This window comes from Rhamphochromis sp. 'chilingali' (assembly GCF_963969265.1).
Source record: "Rhamphochromis sp. 'chilingali' genome assembly, chromosome: 18".
Taxonomy (NCBI): Eukaryota; Metazoa; Chordata; class Actinopteri; order Cichliformes; family Cichlidae; genus Rhamphochromis; species Rhamphochromis sp. 'chilingali'.
Window position 1 is genome coordinate 20,945,339 of NC_137945.1, and position 27,695 is coordinate 20,973,033.

General features: G+C 40.8%; 1 protein-coding gene across 8 annotated transcripts in view; it reads right to left on the reverse strand.

Annotated features, from left to right (window-relative positions):
• Nucleotides 1-430: 430 nt before the first annotated feature.
• The window catches only part of pmfbp1 (polyamine modulated factor 1 binding protein 1), a 93,496-nt gene continuing 66,231 nt past the window's right edge, over nt 431-27,695 (reverse strand). For all 8 annotated transcript variants that reach the window (XM_080864994.1, XM_080864998.1, XM_080864999.1 and 5 more), the window contains 7 exons: nt 25,790-25,880; nt 13,145-13,254; nt 12,740-12,814; nt 11,745-11,838; nt 11,607-11,647; nt 6,439-6,541; nt 431-3,570 (listed from right to left, as the gene is read on the reverse strand). In XM_080864994.1, coding sequence (XP_080721120.1) covers nt 3,187-3,570; nt 6,439-6,541; nt 11,607-11,647; nt 11,745-11,838; nt 12,740-12,814; nt 13,145-13,254; nt 25,790-25,880 — 898 coding nt within the window. In that variant the 3' untranslated portion in view covers nt 431-3,186. The remainder of the gene's footprint in view (nt 3,571-6,438; nt 6,542-11,606; nt 11,648-11,744; nt 11,839-12,739; nt 12,815-13,144; nt 13,255-25,789; nt 25,881-27,695) is intronic.

Consider the following 27,695-nt stretch of genomic DNA (forward strand, 5'->3'; position numbering starts at 1 on the left):
ACAGTACCAACGATCACGGCCACAGTGGTTTCCTCCTAAAATAAACCTTTGGAGAATGTGCTGCATGTACAAACTAGCAGTGAAAACCAGACAAGACAAGAGCAAGGACTTCAGACTTAATATAGGATCAATGGAAATCTGAGTTTCAGTGACAGCTTAGACAGTTCGAAGGACATTAAATAATAGACGACAAAGAAAAAACGCTTTTGTGCTCTTTGGTTCAAACGATAATGTTGAACTTTGCAAAAGAATACAAGAAGAAGCCTGATGAATCCTGGGAGGTCATTCGGACTTTTGTTCAACTCAGATGGGGTGCAGTATGCCTGGCCTACACTACACTACCACAGTGAATCCACAGCCCTGACAGTGACTCAGGGCGGGGCTTAATGAGTCACTTGAAGAGATGATATTTAGACATGGCACAAATTTGGCCTGAATGAAAATGAGTGATTGGCTAAATAGCCCATCAGCAGACAGTGGTTCAATTAACCGACTATGTGCTTATAGACATCAGAGAGGGTCGGGCACAGATGCCACTACTGTTCAAGCCATTAATAATAATATTGAATTGAATCAAGTTATCCAAGAGGAACACATCTGTAAATGTTATTGAATGAATTTTGACAAAATGTCAGCTAACAAAGAAACACTCGCGAACATAGTTTGCACCATCTCTTTCGTGATTTCTGCTACAGCAGGTTTTTGCTGTAACACAAACTCACAAGGTGAAAAAAATACCAGATGTGTTGTTGTGGCAACTAATAACCTTTCCTGTTGAGTTTATTAGCAGAGCTAAGGCTCTATCTGAGTTGCTCAGGTGTGGTCTATCTACACCCATTTATTGCTCCAAGTTGGCTGAAATAAATTCTTAAAATCCTGCAAAAGCTTCTTGTACCACAAATGCTTACCAGACAAGCTTTGAACACAATATTTGCGTATGATTATTAGCACAGGCAACCATGCAGAGACCTACAGGGAAGCCCAGACTGGAGCTGATAGAGCATACACTCACAAATGTCATGGGCACTAGCATCCCAATCATTTGTATCTTGAAATGGGGATCAAATAATAAGTCGTAAACACTGTAATGAGTGCTAAGATTATCTTCAACTTCTCTCTGTTTTTTGTTTTAAAATCTCTCTTGCGGTTGAGGGCCCATACTGTTCACTAACAGCCCGACGCTAATTTGGGATAAAAAAAAAAAATACTGACATGCAATATTTTGCTGGTTTACCACAGATTTCCAAGGGACCACACACACAGCAGTGAAGTACCACACATGCTCATTTGATAAAATTAGGTTAGGAAGGAGACCGTAGTGTGCTTTTCTGTCTTTGTGAGAGAAGAGCTCATGGTGTGGAAATTAAGAGCCTGCATGTACTTGTGTGCGTAAATGTGTGCATTTGTGTTTGTGTGTGTGTGAGAGAGGCTGACTAATCCCTCCACAGAGCTGAAACGAGTTAAAAACACATCAAAGGGAAGCTTAACCTCTGTGAAACCTCACCGGGTTTTCAAGAACAACAAATGATCATTCTCCTCATTGTTTCCAGGGGGACTCTTTTCACCGCCGCGCTGCTGACTTTTCCCTCAGTCCTGGGAGTTTTCAAAAAGCCTGTGGTTTCATTTTTAATGACTGTGCCATTTGTGAAAGTGTGTGTGTTTGTGAAAAGAATATGCGTGTGTGGATGTGTGGGTAGGTGCACACGTGTGTGTTTGCACATAAAAAAAGGATATTTTTGAGTGTGACATGGCAAATGAGGAAAACAAAGCTAACAAGGACATGCAGCTCCGTTCGAAATCATTAAAATGTATGACATCCTGACCAGCTATACAACCGCTATATATATATATATAAATATAAAGAACCAATGAAGGATAAAAAAAAAGAAAAAGTGGGTTTGGAAGACAGGAAGGTGGACACGGTGACAGAGAAAGGCAAGATGAAGAAGCTAGTTGTGGCCTGAGACCTGCTTTTCCTAGAATTCTCATTATCACAGTGTTCCCTCTTTATAACTTTGGATATGCACATGCTTCCTCTGCGAGGGTTTATTTGTGCGAATGAGAGTTGCTCTTATTCAAACACTTGAAACATGAATAGAGGAACGCGTGCCCTATAGATCTACATGTTATCCCAGGTCCCAAACTCATTTTAGATCTTTTAATGGAACGATTTTACTTCCTAGAAAGGTACTTACCCGTATCAGCGTCGATGCCTGACTCAGCAGTCGTATAATTTTTTTTACAAAAGCCTAATTAACGAGTACCACTGCCAGTTATTGTTACAGTACAAGCATCCAACTGGCAGAAATAATATATTTTTGGCACACTGACATGCAAAACAAAAGTGGGGAGGAATATAAAGCCGCTTGCAAATATGTGTTTTTATTTTGCTACCGTCACAATACGGGGCACAGAAAAAAAATCAATAAACAGTTTTGAAAGTATAAAACATAATATCAGACAGCTAATACACCCAATCACGCGAGCACGCGTTCACCCACAGTCTCTCAAAGAGACACAGAAGTACACAGACACATAATGTACTCAAACATAGAGACGCACGGCCACATTCACCGCAGCAGACGCGGGACACGTGCACAGCTGGAGCATAATCAGAGGCTGCGTTACTGCCATTTACATCAACGTCTGAACCACGCCTGTGGATGGATCATGTGCTGTTTCTCATTTATCCAAGCGGGACTCATCTTCAGATCTACTGTTTAACTCTATCTACATTAAGTTTCTTGTTTTGATTAGTTCATTTGTGCATTTAAGGTGCAAAAATCTGGTTATAGCTCAAGTGAACTGTTGGGAATTTTCAAATAAGTGCATTTGAGATTTTGTGCTCACTGCTGCAGTTTTGCTGCAGAATAATATTATTAATTGAAGATGTAATTGCTTGAAGCACTGAAACATTTTTGAGGACACAGTCAGTTATCATAATTTTAAGTCTATCTAAGTAATCTGTCAGTGTGAATGTTTTCTTGGCATAAATCGTTGCATGGAACAGCAGTACCCTTATAAATATGGCTGAAGAAATTCCATTATTTTCTGTTTCCGAGCGCCCCCTTAGGCACAAAGAACTGTGGGACTTGACTTTGACCTGCAGGACCTGCATCCTGGGTATGCTCCCCAGCGAGAAGCTGAAGGTCAAAAGCCATGGCAGGTCAAAGTCTTCAGGGGGCTTCATTTTGCCGGATTCCTGCTTGTCCCCTTAGACCCGGCATCTTCCACAGAGGCGGAGAAAGCGCACTTGGAAGACGGCCTAATCAAGGACGCTTTATCCGAAGCCTTGGACTCACCTGGTCTCCCTACTCCGACTGTAGTCGGCTTGGTTTGAGTCCCATTAGTGTCCCCTGTCACTGGGACTATACTCAGAAGACGGGGCAGGTCCAGGGATGAGGGAAGGGAGGCACAGATAGGAGGGCTGACACTGAGAGAGAGTGGGAGGTGGATGGTGGTTGTAGGGGGAGGAGGAAGGGGCCCACTCCTCTCCACTTGTCTATGCATGGACCTCTCTTCTTCCAGCTGCCTACGCAACCGCTTATTCTCCTGACTGAGATTGCCTAACTACAGAGAAAAAAAGAAAGAAACATACACAGAGAAGCACATGTGCAGACAAAGAGATTAATATGTTTGTGTAGCCAAAGGAACAGTGGCACATTTTTGAGAAGTTTCCAAAAAACACGGCTCTCCTTTAGCCGAAGCAGTGGAATCACACAACTCGAATCAAAGTTAGCAATAAATATCAACCATCAAAAGTGAACAGCTATCGTGCTCATCAAGTAACTGACATTCCATTATGTGATTAATTCATCATCTTTCACAGTCGCTTTCATGCCTGTTGAAACAGAAATGCAAATGGAAAATTGCAAGGGGGTGGGGGGGTGGGGTTCAGGATTGTATTGTGTTCACAGTTTGAAATGGTTGCAAGAGGGAGTCATGCGACAGTGTAAATTTCTACATGAAAACAGCCAATTTGAGCGATCATTAGAGGTCGATTTGACACAAAATCATCCGTGACACAAAACAAATCGCACATCGTCAGGACATGATTGGGCTCCCTGAAACACAATTATAGACTAGCTAAATTGAGGATTTTTTGTTTTATTTGTGTGTGTGTGTGTATGTGTGTGTGTGTGTGTGTGTGTGACAAGGACATTTGGGTAAAGGCAGCGTGGAGTGTGAGTTAAAACATGGCTTTTAATACAAAAAATAAAAGCATTTATATTGTTGTAAAAGCTCGGTAATTATATGCAAAATGTGCCAGTCTAAAAATTGCAATAAGGTAGATAAAAGAGAGAAAAAGATATGAAATAATGTATTTTTAGCTGTGAGTACGAGTAAAATAAGAAATTAAAGGATGTAAAGACAAAAAAGACTCATCGGGTAATGACAGTTGCACTCATCCACATCTGTTTTTAAGTGTGTGCGTGTAAAAACTACGGTTAAAGAATGATGTCACATTAACATGTCTGGCCATGTGTGAGTCTGCGTGTGTGTGTGCGTGAAGGAGAGAGAAAAACACAAACGGAGATGAGACAGACACATTTCCGGATGGTTCTGCTAATATTACCCGTCCAGACATCGTACGCATGCACACAGACACAGAGAGACACACACATGCTCAATAAACTCTGAGCACGGGTCTTAGGCTTAACCCTCGAAGAACCAATGGCATGTCGACGTGTCAAACGATCATAAGATGCTTTACTATCCTCAACAGGCAAACCTCCTGCAACACGTCCATTTTCAGTCATGCCAAAAGCAATAACAATTCTAGATGAAAAACACAGAGTCTGACATTTATAATTAACTGCACGCGACCGGTTTAATTTTTCTCATCTTTTGTGGCTCTGGATGCTTTTCTAATTGTAAGGCGGGGGGGTTGAAATTAAAAATCACAGCTTGTCTTCTCAACCTTAACTTTCCGTGGGTGAATTGGTGTGCATATATGTGGATGAAAAGGACACAAGGATGTGTATAAGTAGGGGTGAAGGGAGTTAAGCATGTGTGCGTGTGTATTTTTCCACTGTTTGTATAGTTTTAATGCAAATTATGGCAATTACAGAACTATAAAAGAGTTGCATAAAAACTGTTCAGCTGCTTAATGCCTGTTTTAATTGTCGCGTGTAGCCACGAGACAACCTGGATATCATCAGAAGAACGATACCCTGCTGCTGATCGAGTCTCGAAAAGAATCTCGATTTTTAGTCCTCTCGTGTTCGTCTTCATCTCTGTTAATTTTCTGTGACGTTTCAAAAGTTTGCATGAAATTGGCTTGACAGTCGGATGGAAATCATGCATATGTGCTCCGTATAATGCCTTTCGGCGAGTGAGAAAGCGACGGCGTCAAACCAGTTTGTTACTATGAGTAAATACGACTGATTCAAGGAGACACAGACCTGATTTGTAACCCAACGCCTTTCATAATCTGAGTCATTCCATTCAACTTCTTTACTGATAGCTCTGTGTGCGCGCGCAAGTGTGTTCACTGCAGAGTGAGGTGTTTACATCCTCTCCTTTCCTGACTGCCTGCGTGTATGTGTGTGTGTATACTGTCCATGTTGGATCGATGTGTGTAATGATTCACACTAGAGATTAAGAGGTGCTATTACACACCTGACCTGTTAAACAACACCTCTCTCTTTCTCTCTTGTCTGAGTTCTCCTCTGCGTTTCTCCATGTTCCTCTATCCTAAACCCACAGCTAATGTCATTTGCTCTTCACTGAAACAACACTGCATTAAAACTTCAACAAGTACCAGCTTTTGTCATACCCCGTCAATCAGCAGGCCACTTCACAAACTAACAAAAGTCGGGTGAGCCGCTCCCTAGGCCCTGGAGTTTTGGAGAACTGAGGGGGCTGAGGAGTACTTTTGATTTGTCTCTTCTTTGGTGATTTGTTGACTCTTGTGAAGCTCAACACAGTAAAAAATGTCAGCATTTCCCAAGAATATTCCTCTGTGTTTTTTCCCCCACATTGTTTTATCACAGCGGGCCATTTCCCTATGCTGTCATGGAGAGATCAGCACGGCTGTATTGATATACATCTCTCTCTCAGTTTCATGAAAGGGAAATCATTTACCAGTGGAAAGGAACGTCACTGCCTTTTCCCGATACGATTTGTCCCCCCCCCCCGCACACACACACACCCCACTTCCCCACACCACCCCCCTACATCCCGCACCCCACCCCGCTGCCGATTTTTCACTTTTATCGTAGGAAGAGGAAATGGATGTCTGCGTGCGCCTCTGTGTAAGTGCGCTTGTGTGTTTGAAGTTGGACGCATGAAAGCTTCCTCTTCTGTGTGAGCTCAACAGCAGGTGGGCCGGTGTGTGGGTGTGTGTTTGTATCTGTCGGGTAAAAGGACTGTCAGGACCCGGTGTGTACGTGTTCTTGTGTGTGTCTGTGTGCGTGCGTGTGGACGAGCGCTTACTTGTTGATTTAGCATTCCGATGGCCTCCAGGTTGCTTTGCAGTCTGGTCTGCATGTCCTCGATTTTGCTGAGGTTTAGAGCGACGCAGCCCTTCTTTTCCATGCTGCAACACAAGTGTATGCACACAGGCAAACAAACATACATGAAAAATAAACTCTTTAAAACAGTACAGGGAGTTTAGCGGTCTGAGAGAAAAAACAGAATAACAAAACTCTTTCCTTCTTGCAGATCCTTTAACTGCCTTGTCTGTAGTTTAGCTTAAAAAGCACATTAAGTTTACACTTGCTTCTACCTATTCTTGCACAATGACATGCATTTGCCTGACTGAACAGTTTCAGTCAAATGTCCTCGGAAATCTGCGGCATAAAGAAGTTGGCGTGCATCATCTTCATTATAACTATCTTCATTATAACTTATTACTAAACTCAAAGATGGGTGAGCAAATGGGTTCCAGAAATCATTAAATTATATAAGAAAGTGCATATAAAGCTGGGGAAAAAAAACAAAGCAGCAAAAAACAAAAACAAAACAAACGCAAGCGCAGCCAGGGAACATTAAGAGTACAAGAAGCCATTTAAGATTTTAACTGTTTATTAAAACCGTTTTGGGAAATGACAAACAAATGTTAGGGTCTCCTATCTTCAGACCGAGGGCTGTCTAAGGAATGTCTATTAAATTAACGACGGTGGATAATGGTGCTCTGTACGGGCTGAAGAGCTTGCTGCCCCCGCTTTACGCTCTTTCTTTCATGCCCCAGTGAACCTGTCCAGTTAGCATTTGGAAAAAAAAAACCTTCTAAATACTTTATTGAAGAGTTCTTAGCCCATTAAAGTACCACTGTACCTCCCCAATGTTAATTTTCTTGTAAAAGAGCAAGCTGGGATTTTCTATCAGAGCAGCGGACGGGAAGATGGTCCCATTTTGCCTCAACTGAGAAGATGCACGCACTCATTGAAACGCTAATAAATAGTCCCATTGTTCCTGTAGATCCGTGCGCACGCTCACACACACGCAGTCATAAACTTTTGCCCTTATTAGTCGCAACTGAAACCATTTAAGATGTGGAAGACACTTGAGGAAGACACAAATATTTGAATTGACATTGTTTTCGGCTCCCGTGCATTTGCAGCTAACAAAGGCAACAACAAAAACAGTAGATAGTTATAACGCTGCTTAAAAACGGTACCCAGCAATCTCTTGACTATTTCCTTCTCTGATTTTTGAATCATTTATATGGATGTAATATTATTTTGCATTTCTATGGATCATCATACAACTCTGAGTTATAGCATGTAGCTTCGAGACTGAACAAAAGAAATGGTTGCTCCAAAAAAACGACACAATTTTTTAATGGCAAAAAACAAACTACAATTATAAATATATCTAGATAACATGAATATTTTTGATAAGTTCCCCCAAATATGTGCAAGAGAAACACAAAAAAAACCAATCCATACATTCCCCAGCTGACAAAATATAATCTGAGTCCCTGCATATTAGCCAACTAACTAATTTAGCTTGGCCAATATAAGTGAGAAAACCTAATTTCCTGACATTTATAAACTGAACATAATTGCCACTGACCCTTGCAGATCTTTTAATTTCACACCCTAATGATGATACAAAGAACATTAATAAGAGAAATGCAGAAATTTCCTTTGATCTTTCAAATTTTGAATGCCGCTTGAAAGACGAGTTCCATGAGTTTCCATTGCTACAGCGAAGGGGGAGAAAAAAAAATAACAGAAGACACAAACTTTAACCACAAGCCAATTCCATAAAATCCAAAGCGCCACATCTACACATTTTCCTCAAATGATTTAAACGCTTTCCTACGCGGTAATGTGGTCTTCAGCAGATCATGAATCATCTCCGCTGCTGAGACAACTGTGTGAGATTTATGCACTCGATGTGAGAAACCGGCGAAGTGCCGAGCGCTTGGCTTGGCGCCCGTGTAAACATGTGTTCCTGTGTTTACACGCAAACACAGATGTGTGTAATTAGCAGCCTAATCCAATCAGTGTGTGTATAATTACAGTCATTAGTGTCAAAGCCAAGCGGCCATGCTCTCTAAACCAGGCAATAAACTACGTGGTTCCTCTCCTGCTCCAGTCTCACTCATCTTTCTTATTTACTGTCCTCATTTTTGCTGTAAATTTTATGCAAGGCTCGGCTCTCTTTTCACACAGCCTCCCTCTCATCGCCGCTTTCTGCTTCTCTGTCACTTTGGTTCTCCTTGTTTGTACAAATCCTCTGCTGTGATCACTGGGTGCTCTTAATTGGAAGCACATCGTTAGCGGTGCAACTGATGAAGCCTGATGCTTTATGAGCGCTTCCCCCACATGGGTTGTGTCAGGCAGCCACTGAGTCAGTGCTGCCAGAGGCAAACAGCATCAATCTCTGTTTCCGCCACTCACTGCATATCAATGTGTACTGGTATCATATTTTCAGATATTAGCAGAAATCATTTTTGGGTTGTAATGTCTGTTGTCAGAGTTTATCCTTCTTCTTTTTCTTCTTAATAAGCATTTCTGCAGGAGAGAGGTGGGAGGGAAAGGAGGGGCAAGCAGCATCGAAACCCATCAGGCCACACGCAGCACTTTAGAGGGAGGTACAAGACACTTGTATAAGTGATTATCATGAGGGGCTTTAATGAGATTGTTAATTGACACTATGATGTTACTGCGCAACAAGAGTGTAACAAACCTTTTTAGTATCACCGATCCAGGGCATTAATTGTGCACATAACAACTTCTATCATTGTTTTTTAGTTTGAGCAATACCGCTTTTACCCGTAATGGCAAAATAGCTTTTTACTTTAACACTCGGCTACTTATTTACACAGTGGAAATGAAAGGCAAGGTGTTAGTTTGATAAGAGATGTAATTTGGTCTCCGTGGCCAAAAACCTTTGACATATGGACTGTAGATTGTACATTGTTTAGGAGCAAACTCTACAATCTGTTCTATGTCCAGGGCCACACCCCTGCATTGATATTACTGTCCTCATAACAAGGTTTCTAAGGTAAACAGATAAAGTTTTGCTTACTTTTTAACTCTTTCCCCCAGAAAAATGTGGCCTTCCCTGTACCCACCAAGACGACTTTTGGCACCTCAGATGAATAATTTGACGACCATTAGAATAGTTTCCGAGTTTTTGCAAGAGTAGCTGCATAGGCAGAGACCACCCTCACTAACTTTCAATGCACACCCAGTCATTTTGTCCTATGGGGAGGCCTGAAATATAACAGAAACAGCTCGGTTCAGAAGCGTTACTCCTAGTAGGCTTTTAAGGGATTACAGTGCAAGAAAAATATATATTTGAACATCTACAATTCTACAACATCTGGAAAACAGCTGCTGACGAGGATTACAGAAACGGCTACTAAATGGATTTGGATAGACACGATGTAGTGTAAACACCGTTACACAAAAATGTCTGCTCAGACAGACATGCTTTTTGTCAAAACATCACCTTATTAACAAGCGCTTATTAGATCTGCGTGTCTAAATCTAAGTTTTCCCGTCCGTTATGGCAGCAAATTGAGCTACGAGTTGGCTGATGCTTGGAGATTTCCTTATCCTTCATCCACTAGGTGGATTTTGAGCAGAAAATGCAAATAAATATGCCAATATCATTTTTGACTCTTAAGATTTATATTTGCATGTAAAAAAGCTTCAGTTTTGCGTAATTTGTTGAGTTTTACGTAATTTGTTGAGGTTGAGAAATGCAGAAAATTTCGTTTACCGAGCTAACACAATTGCGGTCCCCTCCATCAGGCCTCTCCGCGCCTCCCTGTGGGCTTTACTTTTTCACAAAATAACAAATGCAATGAAAGGCCTTCTCATTCAAGCAGCTTTATAACAGTAGGTCAGGTAATCATAATAAATTTCTTTAATAAAGGCATATCTAATGACAAAACCTTCACCCCGTGTTGACTGCTGTCAGTGATAGTGACAGCAGACAGACATTGTTAAGATACCCCCTGTCCCACTAGTAATGAAATTTACACTCTGAATGTATACGGCTGCCTTGCAATCATGACATTATCTATTGCTTTATAGAAGTGCAATTTTAACACATATGGCATTTTTTGGTAGGTGCGAGTGTGGGGGAAGGTGTGGGCATACTAATAAAATAAAATAAATTAGGAATCAACATAATGAAGGAATGGAATAAAAAAGGGGGGCAAAGGAGGAAGAGGGGCTGGATGGGGGTGACACAATGGAAGAGGCTTTCATTCACTGTTTTTATCTCGTTCCGTGTTATTATATTCGCTCAATCAAAACCCTCTCTTATGCATACATCTATATGAACTGCCTCTCTCACTCTGTCCCTCTCACTTGCTCATTCGCAATTATGAGGGAAAGACAAAGAAAAGCGATTCATCTTTCTGTCGCGGCCCCTTAATGATATCATTAAAATGACTGACAGCTTTGAATAGCACTGGAAACCTACCCCAGTCAAAACAAATCTGATCCGTTTTGGAAACAGAGTCTGGTGGTTTGTTAGGGGAGGGGTGCAACATGAGCACATGTTAAAAAAAAAAAACGGGGTGAGGTTAGAATGGGGCGTGGGCGGGGGAGCTGTTAATGAGGGGTACCTTAGGGGGGCTCACACTTGGGGTATGGGGAGAAGCGCTGCAGGCAGGTGCCCCCACAAACACCCCCTTTCCCGTACGCGCGCACCCTCTTTTCTCACTTCCATCCTACACCCAATCCCATCTGTGCCACGTTCGTTTTCATTGGCTTAATGAACATAATAAATATATCTCCTCTCTATTGATGAATGCTATTTGGCAGCCACGGGGGTGGCAAGCAGGAGAGGATGGGCACTTGATTGAAGTGTAATCATTGTTAAAGGCCCAGCATGAATAACATATTCAGATTGACGAAGAAGAAATAAAACAGCAGCACGTGCGCACACACGGGCACTGCTACGCACAGGTGGCCGGGCCCGCGGGGCGTTTCATTCACAACTTGGCACTCCTGCTGTTACTATCATCATCAGCTTTGTTCCGACCAGATTGTGTGCGAAAGAGCCAAACGTGGTGGCTTTTGTTACATGCTAAACTTTGATCAGCTGCTGAATGCAAACAAACGTATGCCTTTAAATGTGTGGTCACACACACACACATACACGTGCCCACATAAATGTAGATGACTCACGTTTTCCTGTCTTGCTGTACTCGCCAGTCCCGGAGATGGGCCTGCAAACAATTATAAAAAACAAACCTGTTTATGATTGACTCGCTCTTGTATCTCCTTATTTGTAGTTCATTGCTTTTCCACTCTGCCCCTGTTCACCTTGAAGAGTTCCATGTCTTTCTCCTTCTCATCCACCGCTTCTTTCAGTCTCTTTACCTCCGCCTTCAGTGTGTCATTAGCCTCCTGAAGGCATCTGACAAAAGCAGAGAGACGCGTTAAACAGAGAAATATAAATAGAGAGGAAGAATAGCAGACACCTATTATCATCAAGAGACTCTTGTTAACATTGCTGACAAAATAGTCTTTCAAGCAACACCAGTGATGACCGCGTTTCTCTCTTTTCCAGAGCAGCCTTTAACTAGCAGTTCAGACATCATCGCATACACGCATATACTGTAGTCCATTATAACACAATTCTTTTTGCACAGCATTTATCACTTACCCTAGTGACTATCTATTTCAGTATCTTGCTGTGCCCACCAATTTCAGACCTATTAAGAATTCTGAAATTGTTTTATTTGCAGGGGGGCGGGAAGCAGACATTTTCCGGTTAGGGAATATTGAAGGACTGTGTTCATTATGAAAAGGAACCATTGAGGGAGATGTGATTTCGACAAAGGTGTATGGAGTCTGTTATGCACAAGAGCCACATGATAACATGACAAAAACATAAGCACACACGAGCACACATGAACGAGGACACGTCTGAGTGGAGACAGAGGAGAACATGGTTACGGTGGTGCTGGGTGGGGATTATGAACGTATGGCACTATAGCTAGACAGCTTTGATCTCTGGCATGAAGAATATGTCACGCCCATGTATGCGTGTATTTATGAGACATGACTAAACAGAAACACTGTCAGGTGTGAGTATGTCAGGGAGTCTACCTGAATCACCTCAGCATATGCACACACACACACGTACACAGACACACTTCATGCTGCCTCACTTCCAAACCACCGCCGACCATCTTCAGTCATATTCCCTAAATAAAGCGATGTACAGGGTTGAAACGCATTCATTCGAACATACTTGTCTACAAACGCAAACAAATCTAGCTACTGAAAAATATCGCTGTGCCAAATATACTTGCTCTTTCTCTTTAGTGATGACAAGCAGAGCTTTGTTTTGGGCTTTAATCTGGGCAATAATGCCCTCACTGGAAGCCCTTAGTAAGGAAGACACATTTTTTAATGTAATTCTACACAAACTAACACATCAACAGTTTTTGGCTGTCCTTTAGTTGTTTGAATATAAACAAATAGATCAAAATGCACCATTAAACAGGTTTAAATATATAAAATCAATATTTTCTACAACATAAAGTATTTTGTAGATTGACCTTGAACTGTAGCTACACATAACAGTACACTATATGATACACACATATTTTATAGCATGTGCCAACTAAGAAAACATTAATAACTTCCTTTTATTTCCTTAAATCCTCTGTTTTTATTTTTTAAATTCACAAAAAACATGTTGGGAGTGTCCATACTTTTGCTCAGTGATCCAAAGGTTGACATTAGTCATGACCAGCTGGCTCTCGTGCAGAAGCTTTGCATTGTCAGACCGCGTCCCCTCCATCTCTGACCGGAGCGTGATCACCTACAGTCGATACAGTAGCCAAGAATTATCCATCAAAACTTAAGCAGTTGCAATCTTTTCAGCATTTCCTTATTGCAGATATACTGCCCCCTTTTCTATACTTTACCCAGCAGATTAGTGAAGTACACACCGATATTCACGCTAACCAAATCCCAAGTAATTTAAACAGGTTAGCAGCTTAAAGTATTTTTTAAAAATATTAACATCCTGCAGCTTCACACATTTATGGACTGCATGTCTCTGTCTTGTAAACAGACACGCCTGTGCACACGCTCAGATGCAAACATCATATTAAATATGAATGTGGGGTGGAGGGGAGGGGAGCAAAGGTGTGATTAAAGAAAAGCTAAAAAGCAGGGTAAGTAATGCTTTAAATAGAGGGGGTGCAAAAAGGGTGAGACTAAATGTCAAAAATAGAGCATAATGGCAACACAAGAGAAAAATTAGGTAAATGGAGAATAATGGAGGATGAAAGAGATGGCATTTGCAGACACAGGTATAAATAGCAAGGTGAGGTATTAAGCAGGCGGGAGGGGAGATGGAGGATTTGGTGGGTGGGTGGAGGGGCAGAAGCAGACTGGAGGCGAGATTGGAGAAAGGGAAAAGATGGGTGTGGGGTTAACAGGGACTGGATGGCACTGGCCAAACTGCTGACTTTTTCATTCTGCTTATCAGTCAGGACCTTTCCAGGCCTAAACTCTGGGGACCCTGACATATTACCCTTATCGCCATAGAAACACCTTGATATGCCATACCATCTTCCCACAAAGACTTGAGCAAACACAGAAAAAGTTTCCAATATGTGGGCCGTGATTTAAGTTTATAAAAATGTCAAATGATTAACCCGAAATGTCAAAATATCAACTGCAGGTATGAGATGAATCAAGCACGGTGTGCATCTGTGTGTATATCTGCATGTGTATTTTCAATCTCACACGTGCACAAAATATATATTTTATTATTTTATATTGCCAACGTGTTTCCAGAAAGTTAAAGAAGATTTAAATTTAACACATAGATAAGACTGATTCTGTTGTTGCGAAAGAAATTGTATTCCCGAGCAATCAAACAAAGAAAAGTGATTAAGAATCATTATAATTCATTTTATCATCCAGTGACTTCAAGTGAGCATAACAGGACAAATAATGGTAGTGAAAAGTGAAGGAGGCAATGATTAGCCAACAAAAAACTATCAGCATTAAAAATAAAAGAGATTATTGTCTGTAGCGTCCAAAAACTTTCAGAACTCGGCATCTGTTTCCTGATGATTGAGCATCCATTAAATATGTTTTGCCCATATCCAGATGGGCTGCAGGAAAACAGAAAAAAACCCACACTTTTAGTTGCCTGAGGTCAAGGTTTTTAAAATATTAACGAGTTTATCTGACAGAAGTCAGTCAGCCCAGGGCTACAAACAGAGGCACCAGTTCAAAAGTTTACAACTTCTAAAGCTGATGAATTTTTCACCTGCACAAGAAAATACGAAGCAGCAGACAACACATCGGGTTTTGTTTTTCTTTCACTGTAAAAATTCAAATATGTTGCAACACAAGGAAATCCATGAGACACTCATTTGTTTAATACCTTATGCATCCACTGAAAAAAACAGAACTGACATGCATAAGAGTAAGCAATGAGGCTGTGAAGACACCAGTGACACATAATTAATAATTCAGTTTGCGTAACATGATGAAAAATTGCGCTTTTAATTAGGATTGGATTAAGGAAGGGTTGCATTTCAGCAAATAAGCGCTGAAGAGAAACCGTGGGATCGGTGAAATTACATCAAGCAAATCATTCAATTTTGAAGAATAAACTGAGTCAGGCTATCGATTGTAATTACATTAACAGTGGAGTAAATATTGTCACTGTTTGTGACTTCATCTTGTGTTTTGTCTCGTGCTCTGACGCATATTCACATGAAAAAAGTTCTGTTTAAGCCGTCTTGGCAAAACCCCCGCATATTAACACACCCATATTAATTATAAGCGCAAATATATCAAGCTATACCATTCAAAAGATCAAATAACACCCACCCACGCAACACATGGGCGCACGTACACTGGCAGGATCTGCGGCATGCTGTAATGACAGTAATTACCTGCGGTCTCACATTAACATCTCCCTCCTGACTGTCTGACTGGCTCAGCTAGTGGAGGGATGTAAATCGCAGCACAACTCTGATGTTGCGATTAGGTCTAAATTACACATCATCACTCTGTTTCCAGCAGTGTCAAGGGAGGCAGAGAGAAGGGTTTGTGAGAAAGAGGGAGGGACATTTGTAGAAAACGGATGGTGTGGGGGGGGGACAAGGAGGTGCCACTGCAACAGTGGGGAGGAGTAAGTCAGCACACCTGCTTAACATTTAGATTGGTTTTGTTGCACAAATATTTTAGCAGATGATGGGGGCTAAAAGGGGCAACAAAATGCATTTATAACCAAGTTTGGTGATACCTCTTGTCCTTTCAGCTTTATACTCCAGAATATGAGTTGACTACTCCTGCGCTGGTGAAAGATTTCAAATCTTTACAGCTGCTGTACCATTTCTTTTTTAATTAATTATTTTTTTTTATTTATCCTACCAAAAAGAAAAAAGAAGAAGAAGAAAAAAAAATGCCCGAGTCATTCCAGCCTATGCTTTTCAATAGATGCAAGCTAGACTTTGCTGGACTCCAACATTTTTTTCTGAACCTATACATCTGAATGAACTTTCATGACAAACCTGAAAGCATACCTGCAGATGGAAAATATAAAAGGAAGAAAGAAAAGAAAGAGAGCAAATGATTGTAGAGACTTTAGAAGTTAATAGATTTTCCATCTTTTCTATTCTCCATGGAGCTGTGGACCGGTATCACATTGCGCATTGGACAAAAGTGTATTTTCACTAAAAGCCACCAAACCGTCCAAGGTCAGGGGATAAACATGCGTCAAAGCAGACTTTTCTTGGTAATGAGAGGAACATAAAAATGAGTATAAAATCAGAAACAGATAGCCTAGTTGTTGCTTCTACAACCATCAAACCGCTAGAGCCGAATATGAGCCATTACTCTGTTCCACTCAGCTCATCAGAGCACATCCTCTCATCAAATTAATGAACACATTTATTGTTAAACACGTTTTTATAAAACATTCATTCATTCTGTCTAATTAAAAGACCCAACAGGCCTGACATCACTTAAATATGCATACTTATCACTCACATGGTCTGAATTAAAGATCCACAAGTGCGTGCGGGGCTCTGTGTGTGCACTGTATGCGTGCATGTATGATGGTAAAAGAGAATGAGGCTTCCTAAGCAGGCCTTCTCACTCTAGGCTTAATGGTGGTAATCGTGGCGTGACCCAACATTAAGACAGTGTGTGCGTGTGTTTATGTGTGTCCCACTCTCCCTAATGGTGACGATGATGACATGTTCTCCATTAGACTAGTCAGTGGGCCACAGCAGATCTAGCATATTAATGATGCTGATGATGGCTTCTTTAATTACCTTCGTCTGCTGCTGCGTGGCCTGACTCCTTTTCCCCGATTCCTTTCATCACACACTCTCCTACGCATGCTGCTGGGTTGTTTATCAGTGGTTGCCATTACTGAAATCCTCTGTCTTGCATCTAGCCTGTGTGTGCACAGCTACATAACCAGCCTTGGTTGAAGTTTCACAAGCCCCTTCAGGAATCAGTAGAAAATAAGTTTAAACTTGTAAGGCATACAATGGAAATATTTTACCAAGTTCAGTCAATACGCCAGCACTAATATAATATCAAACAACATCCAACCTTAGAAATAATTCAATTTTGCACTTTTATTCCACAGATTCTGTATAAAGGAGGGTAAGCTAGTCCTTGAGGCGTAACAGGATTACTGACAAAAAAAAGAAAAAGAAATGTGCAAATATTGTCGTGCAGTGTCTAAAAAAGAAAAAGAAAAAGTCTACGTTTGATGAAAAACTCAAACAACAGAAAACTTTAAATGCGTTATGGATTGAAGGGATTCGCAATAGCACAATGAGTGGTGTTTAGTTGTCCGGCTGACCGGGTCGCACAAGTGCTTAAATAACAGCAGCAAAACAAAAGAGCAATTTTAGGGTCTGAGGTGCATCCGTGCTGTTTTGTTTCAGTGATGAGTTTGGCAAAGCACAGAGTTACGGGGAGGAGGCGCTGCCCCAAAGCATCTTGGGGGAGAGGGGAGCGGGAGATTGACAGACGGGTTGGTGTGAAGTCTGCAGTGATGCGGATGCTGTAGCGGTCCATTGTGGCGAAGAGAGAGCTGAGCAAAGAAGCGAAGCTGTTGATTTACCACTCGATCTACATTTCTACCCAAACCTACACACGTGAGCTCTAGGTAGTGACCGAGAGAATGAGATCATGGTGGTAATAAGCTTCCTCCAAGGGGTGGTTTGGATCTCCCTTAAAAATATTCTAAGAACCTCAGCATAACTCGTTCACATCGAAAGGAAACTGTTAAGGTGGGCCGGTCAACAGGCTAGGATGCTTCCTGAATGCCTTCTAGGTGATTGCTTGGAAGCCGCGGGAAAGACCGAGGCCATGCTGGAGAGATTACATCTCACAGCTGGTGTGGAAACTGGAAGAGCTGGAACATGCTGCCAAAGGTGTGTGTCTCTACTTAGGCCGCTGCCGCCATGATCTGCACCCAGATAATCGGCAGAAAATGGATGGATGGATAAATATAGCATACATTGCAGTACGTGGTTTGCTTTTTAACTGCAAGGCATTTATACATAATTCATTATGTTCTCCTGCACACGCAAACACACACACAGATCCACACACGATGACTAATAAATAAAAATGTGCCAAGGTCAATCTCCTCATGGATGCTCTTAGTCCAGTGTGGTAGCTGAAAACTCAGCGACGTGGGGCTATCACACAACACAGCTTGTAATAGAGTGACACAACACAACTCTTGGAATCTGTGAGGGCGAATTTAGCAGAGCTAAACCTTGTTGCCAAGGTGAAATAATTAGATGTTAACCTTGAATAATTGCAGTATTAGTATTTTCCCTTACTTTTATTTGATTAATTAAACACTCTCATGTTTGATTTATTAAAAAAAACCAAACTAATTTCCACTCGTTTTAAAAGTGTTGTAAATCTTGACCAAGGTGACAAACTGTTTATAAAGTAAAACATGAAATGAAATAAAATAAAAGAGCTATGACTGATGTGAGTCTGCCTATTTTGTGCTTGAACGAAAAGCTTAAGAAATCCAACACATTATCAATAAAACAAAAACCAAAGGTGACAGCAAGGAGGAGAAAAAAAACCCTTTCAATACACCTTTTTCTTATCGCCTCTTCCTTCCAGTCTGAGACTAAATTCTTCCTGCCATATGTCACCTCTATGAACCCGTCTGTACAGGAACTTTTCATGGTTTTGTACTGAGACAGAAACACAAACGTACAGCCTTCTTTGGTAAAGAAGGATATTGGGTGACAGCTAAGAAGGACGTGAAAAGTTATAGCAACAACATGCGAGGGGAAAAAACATGGTTAGTTTTCCTGCTTGACTGTCCTTTCCATCTCTCAAATGAATTACAACAGTGTAGCTTAATGAGCTGTGTGGGATGGTGATGGGACACACATGCACACACACTGTGCAAATACAAAGTCCATTCCATGGTTTAACAGTCAGACAATTGGGCAACTTCTCTTTATTCATCAACTAAACAAATGAGCTTCATTTGTCTGTCCTCATTTCGCCATGTGTGTGTATGTTTGTGTGTGAAAATGGTGATCAAGCGCAGGTCGTTCTGAGCTAATTAGTCCAGGCTTGGGGGCTTCTATCAGGTATAATGAGTGAGATCAGTGAACAGCTACAACCGTTATGGCGAACCGACATCTCAAGTGTCTCTAAAATTTGAAATACAACACGTTTGTTTTGCATCCACTTAGCCAGATTGCAAACAAAAACCACAAAGATATTTACAGGCTTGCACATACAACATGCTGTTTTGTTTTTTTTTTACAAAAATCTGCAAACAAAAAGTTACGCAGTTGAAACTAGTTTGAGTGGTCCTATTGTGACTTTTTCTGGCTCAAATGAGAAAATCTTTCCATATTGCTTTAAAAAATATTTTTTCTCATTTCCAGGATTTCAAATATGGGTGTTTTGTGAAGCCATGAATCTAAACAACCAGTCTTTGGTGCCTAGACCTTCAAATGTGGACTTTTTAAAAGAGAAACATTACTTATCCATGTCCGTCCGGTGTTGCTATGGCTGACGTGTCAAGGCACTGCCAAAGATACCTGTCCGCATTTCTGTGCCAGCAACAGAATAGCAGTATTTGTTGCCCTGGGGTGAGAACGCACGAGTACTGGATGACATGATTTGATGGAAAATTTCTATTAAGCAGTTAGGACCACAAATTTACAAAAACATATTGGCAAAACAAATGAATAAGGCCCTAATTCTAGCAGTCGAGTCCCAGACAGTTGATTCTGTTCATCTGGATGTAGCGTTTTCAGTGGGAGAAACGTTTCGTCACTCATCCAAGTGACTTCTTCAGTCTCAGCTGACTGCAGGTTTCCCAACCTTATAAACTGTACATTTGCATAAAGCTCTTCCGTGTTAATCCAGGGGTTGTTTGTTCTCACTGAAGTATAAATCACATATAAATCAACCAAAACCATATATTAATAATTAAAACCCTTAATTTAAATATGTTTTAAAATATTATATTGCAGACAATGATGGCTGGATTGACATAAAAAGACAAAACAATGGCTTTTGGGGGAAAAACTTCCCAGACCTTCATTACAGTTATCCTATAAAATGTACCTCAACTGGATTTAGATCACATGACTGACTCTGCTAATGCAGATTATTCCAGTTCTTTACCTTTAAAAACTCCCAGGTTGCTTTTAGATTGTGTTTTGGGCCACTGTCCATCTCTCCTTTGAAATGCCATCTAGTCAACTTTGCTCCAGTACAGCTGAAACCAAGCAGATAGTGTATCCCTATACAGTTCCGTCTTCTGTCACATCATCAATAAACAGCAGCGATCCAGCGCTGCTGGAAGATATGTATGTCAGTGTGTCACACTGCTTCCACCACACTTTACAGATGAAGTTGTATGCTTCCAAGCCTTCTTCATACTCATTTTCCTGCGATTTCCATATAACTTCATCTCCAAAATAATGTTGTTGCAGAGCTGGTGTGGCTTTTATTTTCAGTGCAATATCAGCTTGGTTGATGCAGTGTTTAGCACTGTGAGCTCCCACGCTCCAAAGACATGATTGTGAGGTTAATTGGTAATTATAAATTGGCTGTAGGTGTAAATGTGAGCATGAATGGTGGTCCGTCTCTCTGAGTTAGCCCTATGAAGGACTGCGCCCACCTCTCACCCTGTGACACATCCTCATTGGTTAATACAGTTCATGCTGACTTTAGTCATACAACTATTAAAAGATTATGTTTAGGGAAATTCCAATATTATGTGGACCTAACTGCACATTATAGCGACATTCAACACACCCTTGCGCAACTTAAATTTATATTGTGCATTCACACACTGATTGGTACAAATCTACAAAGTATTTTTACACATTCAGATGCAACTTTGTATTTTACGCCCCCCCCCCCAAAAAAAAAACAACTTCATAACAGAATTTGTATGCAGTTAAATACTGCCTAATGATTCATTGTGGGAAAAGGTGGTAACAGGAGGTAGCAGGATGACTCTTTGTTCCCTTTTTTTTTTTGGCAGTTCTATGTTTTTCTCAAGGATTTTAACAAGGGACCAGACTTCTCTCTGTAATCACTAGGCAAGCGCCCCGCTGACTCAGAGTGATTAAAATCTACTGTCTAATTGTATTTGTACAGATGACATCAATAGTTGTAAAGATATTTGGGCAACTAAAAAAGTTTAAGAACATGAAAACATGCTTATAAACTTTGCTATCTGAAAACTTCTCTGCAAATTCTCATTAAAACTGCTTGAAATCTTTAACTTCATGCTCAAAGAAGTTGAGGTAAACACACTAATGACTATGATTGTGTGTGTTGTGTGTATGGCTGAGTAAATGTGAGGGAGAAGGAAAGAGGGATGATCTGATCAATCACAAAAACATGCCTTATTTTTACCCTGATTGGTATTTGAACTGGACTCATGCAGAGGGACAGGACTAAGCAAAGTGTGCATGTATCTCTTCGTGTGTGTGTGTGTGTGTGTGTGTGTGTGTGTGTGTGTGTGTGTGTGTGTGTGTGTGTGTGTGTGTGTGTGTGTATCAGTGTGTGTATGTCCTGAGCAGCATGCATGGAAGTGCAAAACTGACTAACATGCGAATCGTTAACTTGATACCAGAAAAAAGATACTAAACAAACCCAGAAAACGCAAACAAGACTCTTTCGCGCACACCTACGTAGTATACACTGTGCATACAAAGACATACATAGAGAAAAAGACAGAGCTATCTGAGGTTCAGCTTCTGTGCACCAAGGCAATTTGTAATATAGATTTCCTCTATAAGCCACTGTAGAGTACCATTTACCATTTCAAACCCTTTGATTTTTTTTCACCATTGGATAATTCATCTTCTGCCGCTCAATAACCGAGATTGGGACCTAATGAAGGAGTCATAGTCACAACGGCCATCACACAGGTGTTTAAACACAGTTTGGAGTCAAATTCACTGAAAAGCTCATTGGTTTTTGAAATGATGGAGGACACGAAGCATGCAAAGGAAAAATGCAAAGGATTGTGAACAAGGGTGGGTCAGTGAGCGCATAACATATACAAATACATACTTTTTGATGCATACAATAAAAAAGTATTAGAGTGATTAACTGAATCATTTACAACCAGATGTAATCACTGTACTTGCTCATACAGTATCTTGAACTTAAACCCAAAGGTTACTGAAACATTACAGTTACAGTTACAACAACACCGGTAGTATTGGGAGCATTTTTATTAGCTGAGCAATGTGTTTCAGCCACAAGCCAAAACATGCACATACTACTTAGGCTGCATGAACTTTTACCACTTTAGTTACTAAAGCGGAAAGCAGACTTTAGGTTCCATGCCAGAAGGCTCTACTCTGTTTCTCCTAATACTAAAAGGCCAGAGAGGAAGTCCATTATTGATATTGGCAAGATTCTGAACTCATCTAACTTGTCAGTCCATTAAGGTCACCTGATAGGGGTTTGCAGTGTCTGCTTTACTATCTTAGTCATTAGATGCTCATGGCTGTTGCTCCTTGAAAGGCTGTGATGAAATACTATGATGCGATGGGTAAGAGCTGGATGTGAACATTTCTTACACTTTCATATTAATCCATTAAATATAGGGCTATAGCCTGTTTGCTCAGCTTAGCATGAAGTATGGAAACAGAGGGAAACAGCTAGCCCAGTTCTTTGGAGGCCCTGTAGAGTCAGGCTAGCTTGTAAAGTGTGCCCACACTTTTGCAATCCTGTGTCCACAAAGTTGTGGGATAAAAGAAAAACAAAAAAGGAACTGGAGTTTGGGATTGGATCAGCCAAGTAAGTCCACTTTAAGAAATCTTAACAGTAAAATCAAGGAGTTGACATTTCACAGCTTTCATTGTGTGTTTAATGTGTACTTCATGCCAAAAACAAAAGCTTCAATTTGAGGCAGTTTAGTAACCTACAGTTCAACTAGTCCAAAAATCTGTGTGAAGACTGCAAACTCAGGCACAGATTACAACATGAGTTAGATAATGGTCTCAGAGGCCTCTATTCCCAGGCAATGGGACCTAGCTAAACAAACAGCTAAAACATGAAAGCTCGCTTAGCTCAATAAATAAATAAACATCACAAAGAAAAGTATCTTGAAAAATTACTGTATAGATAAAAACGGGAATCAATCAAAAGTAAACATGATAAAATAAGGAACTTAAATCAAAAATCAACGTGGGTACGGTCATATAAGGTGCATTGCTAGCTGTCCCCGTGGCAGCGAAGCTGAAACAGATGCTAGAGAAGGTTTTCAGCTGCATATCCAGTAAGCGGTGTACTTTCCATTAATTATCCACAGCTATTCACAACAGCCACAGTCATTTTGATGACCTCTGCATAAGCTCATCGAGGAACCCAAAAATCCAAACGGTGTGTTGATTCCAATGAGATTCAAGCAATTACAGCGCTGATGAATTCCCTTGGCAAGTATTATGGATGCATTCCAACAGCTAGCAGTTCACTATCCAAGCCACAGAAACTTTCCTTCTTAGGTAGCATATCAATCCCTCCACGTTTCTTCTAACCGCTAAGATTAATGTCTCTGTCCACACGAAAAGTCTTGAATCCAGGTAAGGTCACACTGTGGTCCACTAAGTATGTGCACCAACATCTCACTGCAGTGCTCCAAATAGTACATGGCACAACACTCTGTGCTTTTCCTCAGAGAATGGTCTTAATCAGCTCGCCAAGCTCATCTGTATCATTGTCTAAACGCACCAAATACCCCCTGATGATCGCTGGAACAGCTCCATCATTGAAACCCCAAAGTTTCCTGTGTGGGTCCTCCAGGATTACAGGCCCTGCACTGGGCAATAGAACTGTCAGCACTATCAGCTGGTGAACAGCCCCCACTGCAAGAGTGTAAACTGAAGAAAAACCTTTAGTAGTACACTAAACTTGACTTTGCAAGACTTGCAGAACAAACACTAGATGTTTCAGCTTAGTATAAATCACAATGAGCAAAAAAAAAAAACCCTAAAATGTTCCATTCATGCATCCATTTTCTTAACCGCTTATTCAATTTAGTCACAGGGATCTGGAACTTCTCCCAGCTGTCATAGGGTGAGAGGAAGAGAACACCTTGAACAGGTTGCCAGTCACATCACAGGGGGTTACACAGAGAAGCAGACAACCACGGACACACACTTATACTCCTACGGCTAATTTGGAAGCCCAGTTAACTTAACATGCATGTCTTTGGACTACCTGATGAGAACCCATGCAGGCACAGGGAGAACATGCAGCAACCTGCACATAAAAGCCCCAGCCGCCGCATTCAAACCCAGAGCCGTCTTACGGTGAGACAGCAGTCTATTTTTGAAACTGTATTTTTTAATGATGGAAAGAAAAGGAATTTACTGTATTTATTTGTGAACATTTAATTGCTAAATTTTTCCATAAGAATAAGAAAACGTCATCTTGATGGATTAAGTGCAGATAAAATTAAAACCATGGGGACTGGGAGAAGAAAAACAACTTATTTATCTTATAAGATGTTTCCATATTTTTGAGGAATTTCCCGAAACGTGTCAGCATGAGGAAAAAAAAAATCCTTTAATATTGCAACTTTTATTATAGAAGAAAGAGACCTTTTTTTTTCTTGATAATTCTTGCACTAGCAGTCATTGGCACGTCTGCTTCAATCAATAGTCTGACATACCTCTGACAAATGTCATGCAAAATTTTTGATCACAGACAACAGAGAAAAGAGAGCCAGCCACGCAGCAAAGGCAGACATGAAAGAGTTTTCAACACTCGTGAAATAGATGAAGAACTCTTCGCGAGCGCTGACATGGCTTGTGACTGACCAATCAGCTGGCCTTAGTTGGTGTCTTACTGGCCCTGGGCTATCACAATTGTCAAGCCATGGTGCACTAAACAGAAGAAAGGAGAGCCGTGTTATGTGGACTGCATTATTCACAAGGACAGAGTGGAGGAAAAAAACGGAGTAAGGTGAAGGAAAGTGAGTGAAGGGGAACAAAATGAAAAGAGAAGAAAACAACAGAGCACATGAGTGAGAGAGGACAGAAAAACAAGAGTGGGAAAGAAAAGAAGGCATGAAAGAGAAAATGAAATACATAAAGAAGAAACTTGAAGGTAAAAAAAGGGAACAAAACACATAATCAAGGCATGAGAGAGCACCGTGGTGTGGGGAAGCTTACGGCTGGATTCAGAGTTTGTCAAATCTAAATGAACATCACTTCCCTACACTGGCTATGGCCCTAATTATCCATTCTGCCTTTGTACAGCGGCAGCTCAGCTCTGACAACTGCTCTCCCTTGAGATTCCCCCCAGCTCCCAGCTAGAACATTAGGGAATATCAGGGAATATTACACCTAGGAATTAACGCTCCAAATCACCTTGCTAGGTTTAGGTCCCGCATATACCCCTCCCTTTCTTGGACAAGATAATCCTGGCTCTAGCACCGGATATATGCCACTAATCATCAAAAAGGCAAGGGGTGGGGGGGGTTGCAGGGAGAGAAGGAACAGCAAGGAAGATCTTCAAGGGAAAGGGAGAATAGAGGAGATCATGAGTATTAGTATTCATGTTTATGTAGTACAGTACACCTGGCTTAAATGTTTCATCCAGATGGGTCAGTGAGAAAAATCAATAGGCTGACTGGTAGAAGAGTTAGATAATCGCATTTAAATAATGAAGCGGTAAAACCTGGCATAGCTGTAATTTATGTACACACAGTATCAATTCATTTTCTTCTCAGCAAACACCTCACCTGCGTTGTGCCCCGAGCCCTTTTTAAACAAACACCTGAAATTATTTGGGAAGACTGCGTCACTGAGGTTTGGTGCGTATTTCTTCACCTGGTCCAATGCATCCTGTTTCTCTCTCTCTGCTGTGAGTTTCTGATGGACAGCCTCTGTCAGCTCCTTCTTCAGCCCCGCAGCCATTGACCTGCGAGCGAAAACAAAACAGCCGAGCTTAGTATCATCCTAAGACGAGGCTTATCAACGAAAAACAAAACAAAAACACAGCTTAAGTGAGTAATTCGTTTTTGGTTAAACTGATTTCATTATTCAAATGTATTTTACAAATACATTATTTCCATTAGCGCAAAAACAAACAGAGACAGAAAATCCCGATCCGCGTTAGTGTTTAACGCAGGCCCCGTGAAGTGTGAGTATGTGTGTGTGGCAGCCGAGCTAAGGGAATGTGAAGGGGATCAATATGAAGGGGTCTATTCCTGCCACGCACCGTGCGTCCGTGCGTGCGCGAGTCAGTCAGTGTCTACGAGTGTGTGTGTACGTGTATGCGAGCGAGACTGTGTGTGCCGGCTGTCCTGGCTACAGCCGAATCAATACGACAAATGATTACCATTTCCACAAACCTCCCTCCACAGCCTCACTTCGGCCGCTCTCGGGCCTCGACACTTTATGAATAGTAAAAGCATCCGGGCCTTTTACGGCCAAAAGTTTTTTGACCATAATCTGAAGTTAGCATATTATTGATTTTACAGTTAAAAAAAAGAATGACTAGGCAGGGAAAGACCACAAAGTCAGCATCTGTCTATTAGTTTTTATTGGCTTCTGTGTTAAAACGACTCATCCAAAAATATCAAAACCTTAATAGAAAGCCCAGTATTTACCCAACTAAATCTTTCTAACACTGGTGATAAATGTGATTTATACTTCATACTTAAGTTCATTAATCAGTCTATTAAGTGCTAAAAAAATGCAACTTTAACTTACTACCACTTTTGTCTGTTCTGTCTACAACTTATTATTTTCATTATCGTTTAATCTGCCAATTATCTTTCATTTTTAATTATTTACACTGTCTAGAGCAGTTCCCAAGGACCCAAAACCTAAAGTGTTTTCACATGATTATAGCTTTTATCCTCTCAGAAAGACAAACCCCAAATGATAGAAGATCAAATTTTTAGATTTGAAAGGCTGGGGAAACTTGTTTTGTCATTTCAGATTATATTTGATTACTTTATAAAAAATGTCACGGATAGCTGTTGCATTAAGAGATGGCCGATAGCAGAAGGGTGACAAAAATAAGAGAGAAACAAGAAGGCGATATCTCTAGGCCACCAGTGCTCTCCTTAGATCCTACAGTTTTCCTTGGGTAAGAAGTGAATGATGAAAAAGTAATGATCAAAAAAATTATGAAATATGAAACCTTGATAGTTATGAAGGCACACCAGCAAGAGCTGGGCAATTTTAATTAATTTTCTTCTCAGATGATTAGAAGGCGATAAAATGAAGAATAAAAATCAGTATACGTTTGTATAATGAAAGGAAATCGTAGCCGACTACACTCAGAATCCCTCGCTAAATGTTCCTCAGCAACTTTAAAGCTGAGACTAATAAAGCAACTCATTGGTAGCAAAAGTTGAAGCAAAAGCCGTACAGCCAAAACAAAAGGAAGAGAAAATGTCTGACAGATCGGTCCGTAGAGAGAACATATGATAGGATGAACAGAGTGGGAGAGAGAAGGAAAGAAAGAGAGGAGGCGTCCTGTGGAGAAAGAAGGGGGATTTCCCACAGCACAGATGGAAGCCATTAGCATGGTGCTGTTGCTTAAAAACCTTTCATGTCTTTGCAGTTATTAGATAATACCCGGTTAACAGTAAACAGCATGATTCTGCAAATGGATATAATATGCAGGCACAGCGATTGTTTTACCATACAGCATCTAAAATTGGTTAAAATCTAATAAAATGTAATAATTCAGAATGTAACCTATAAAGTCTCCATACTGAGT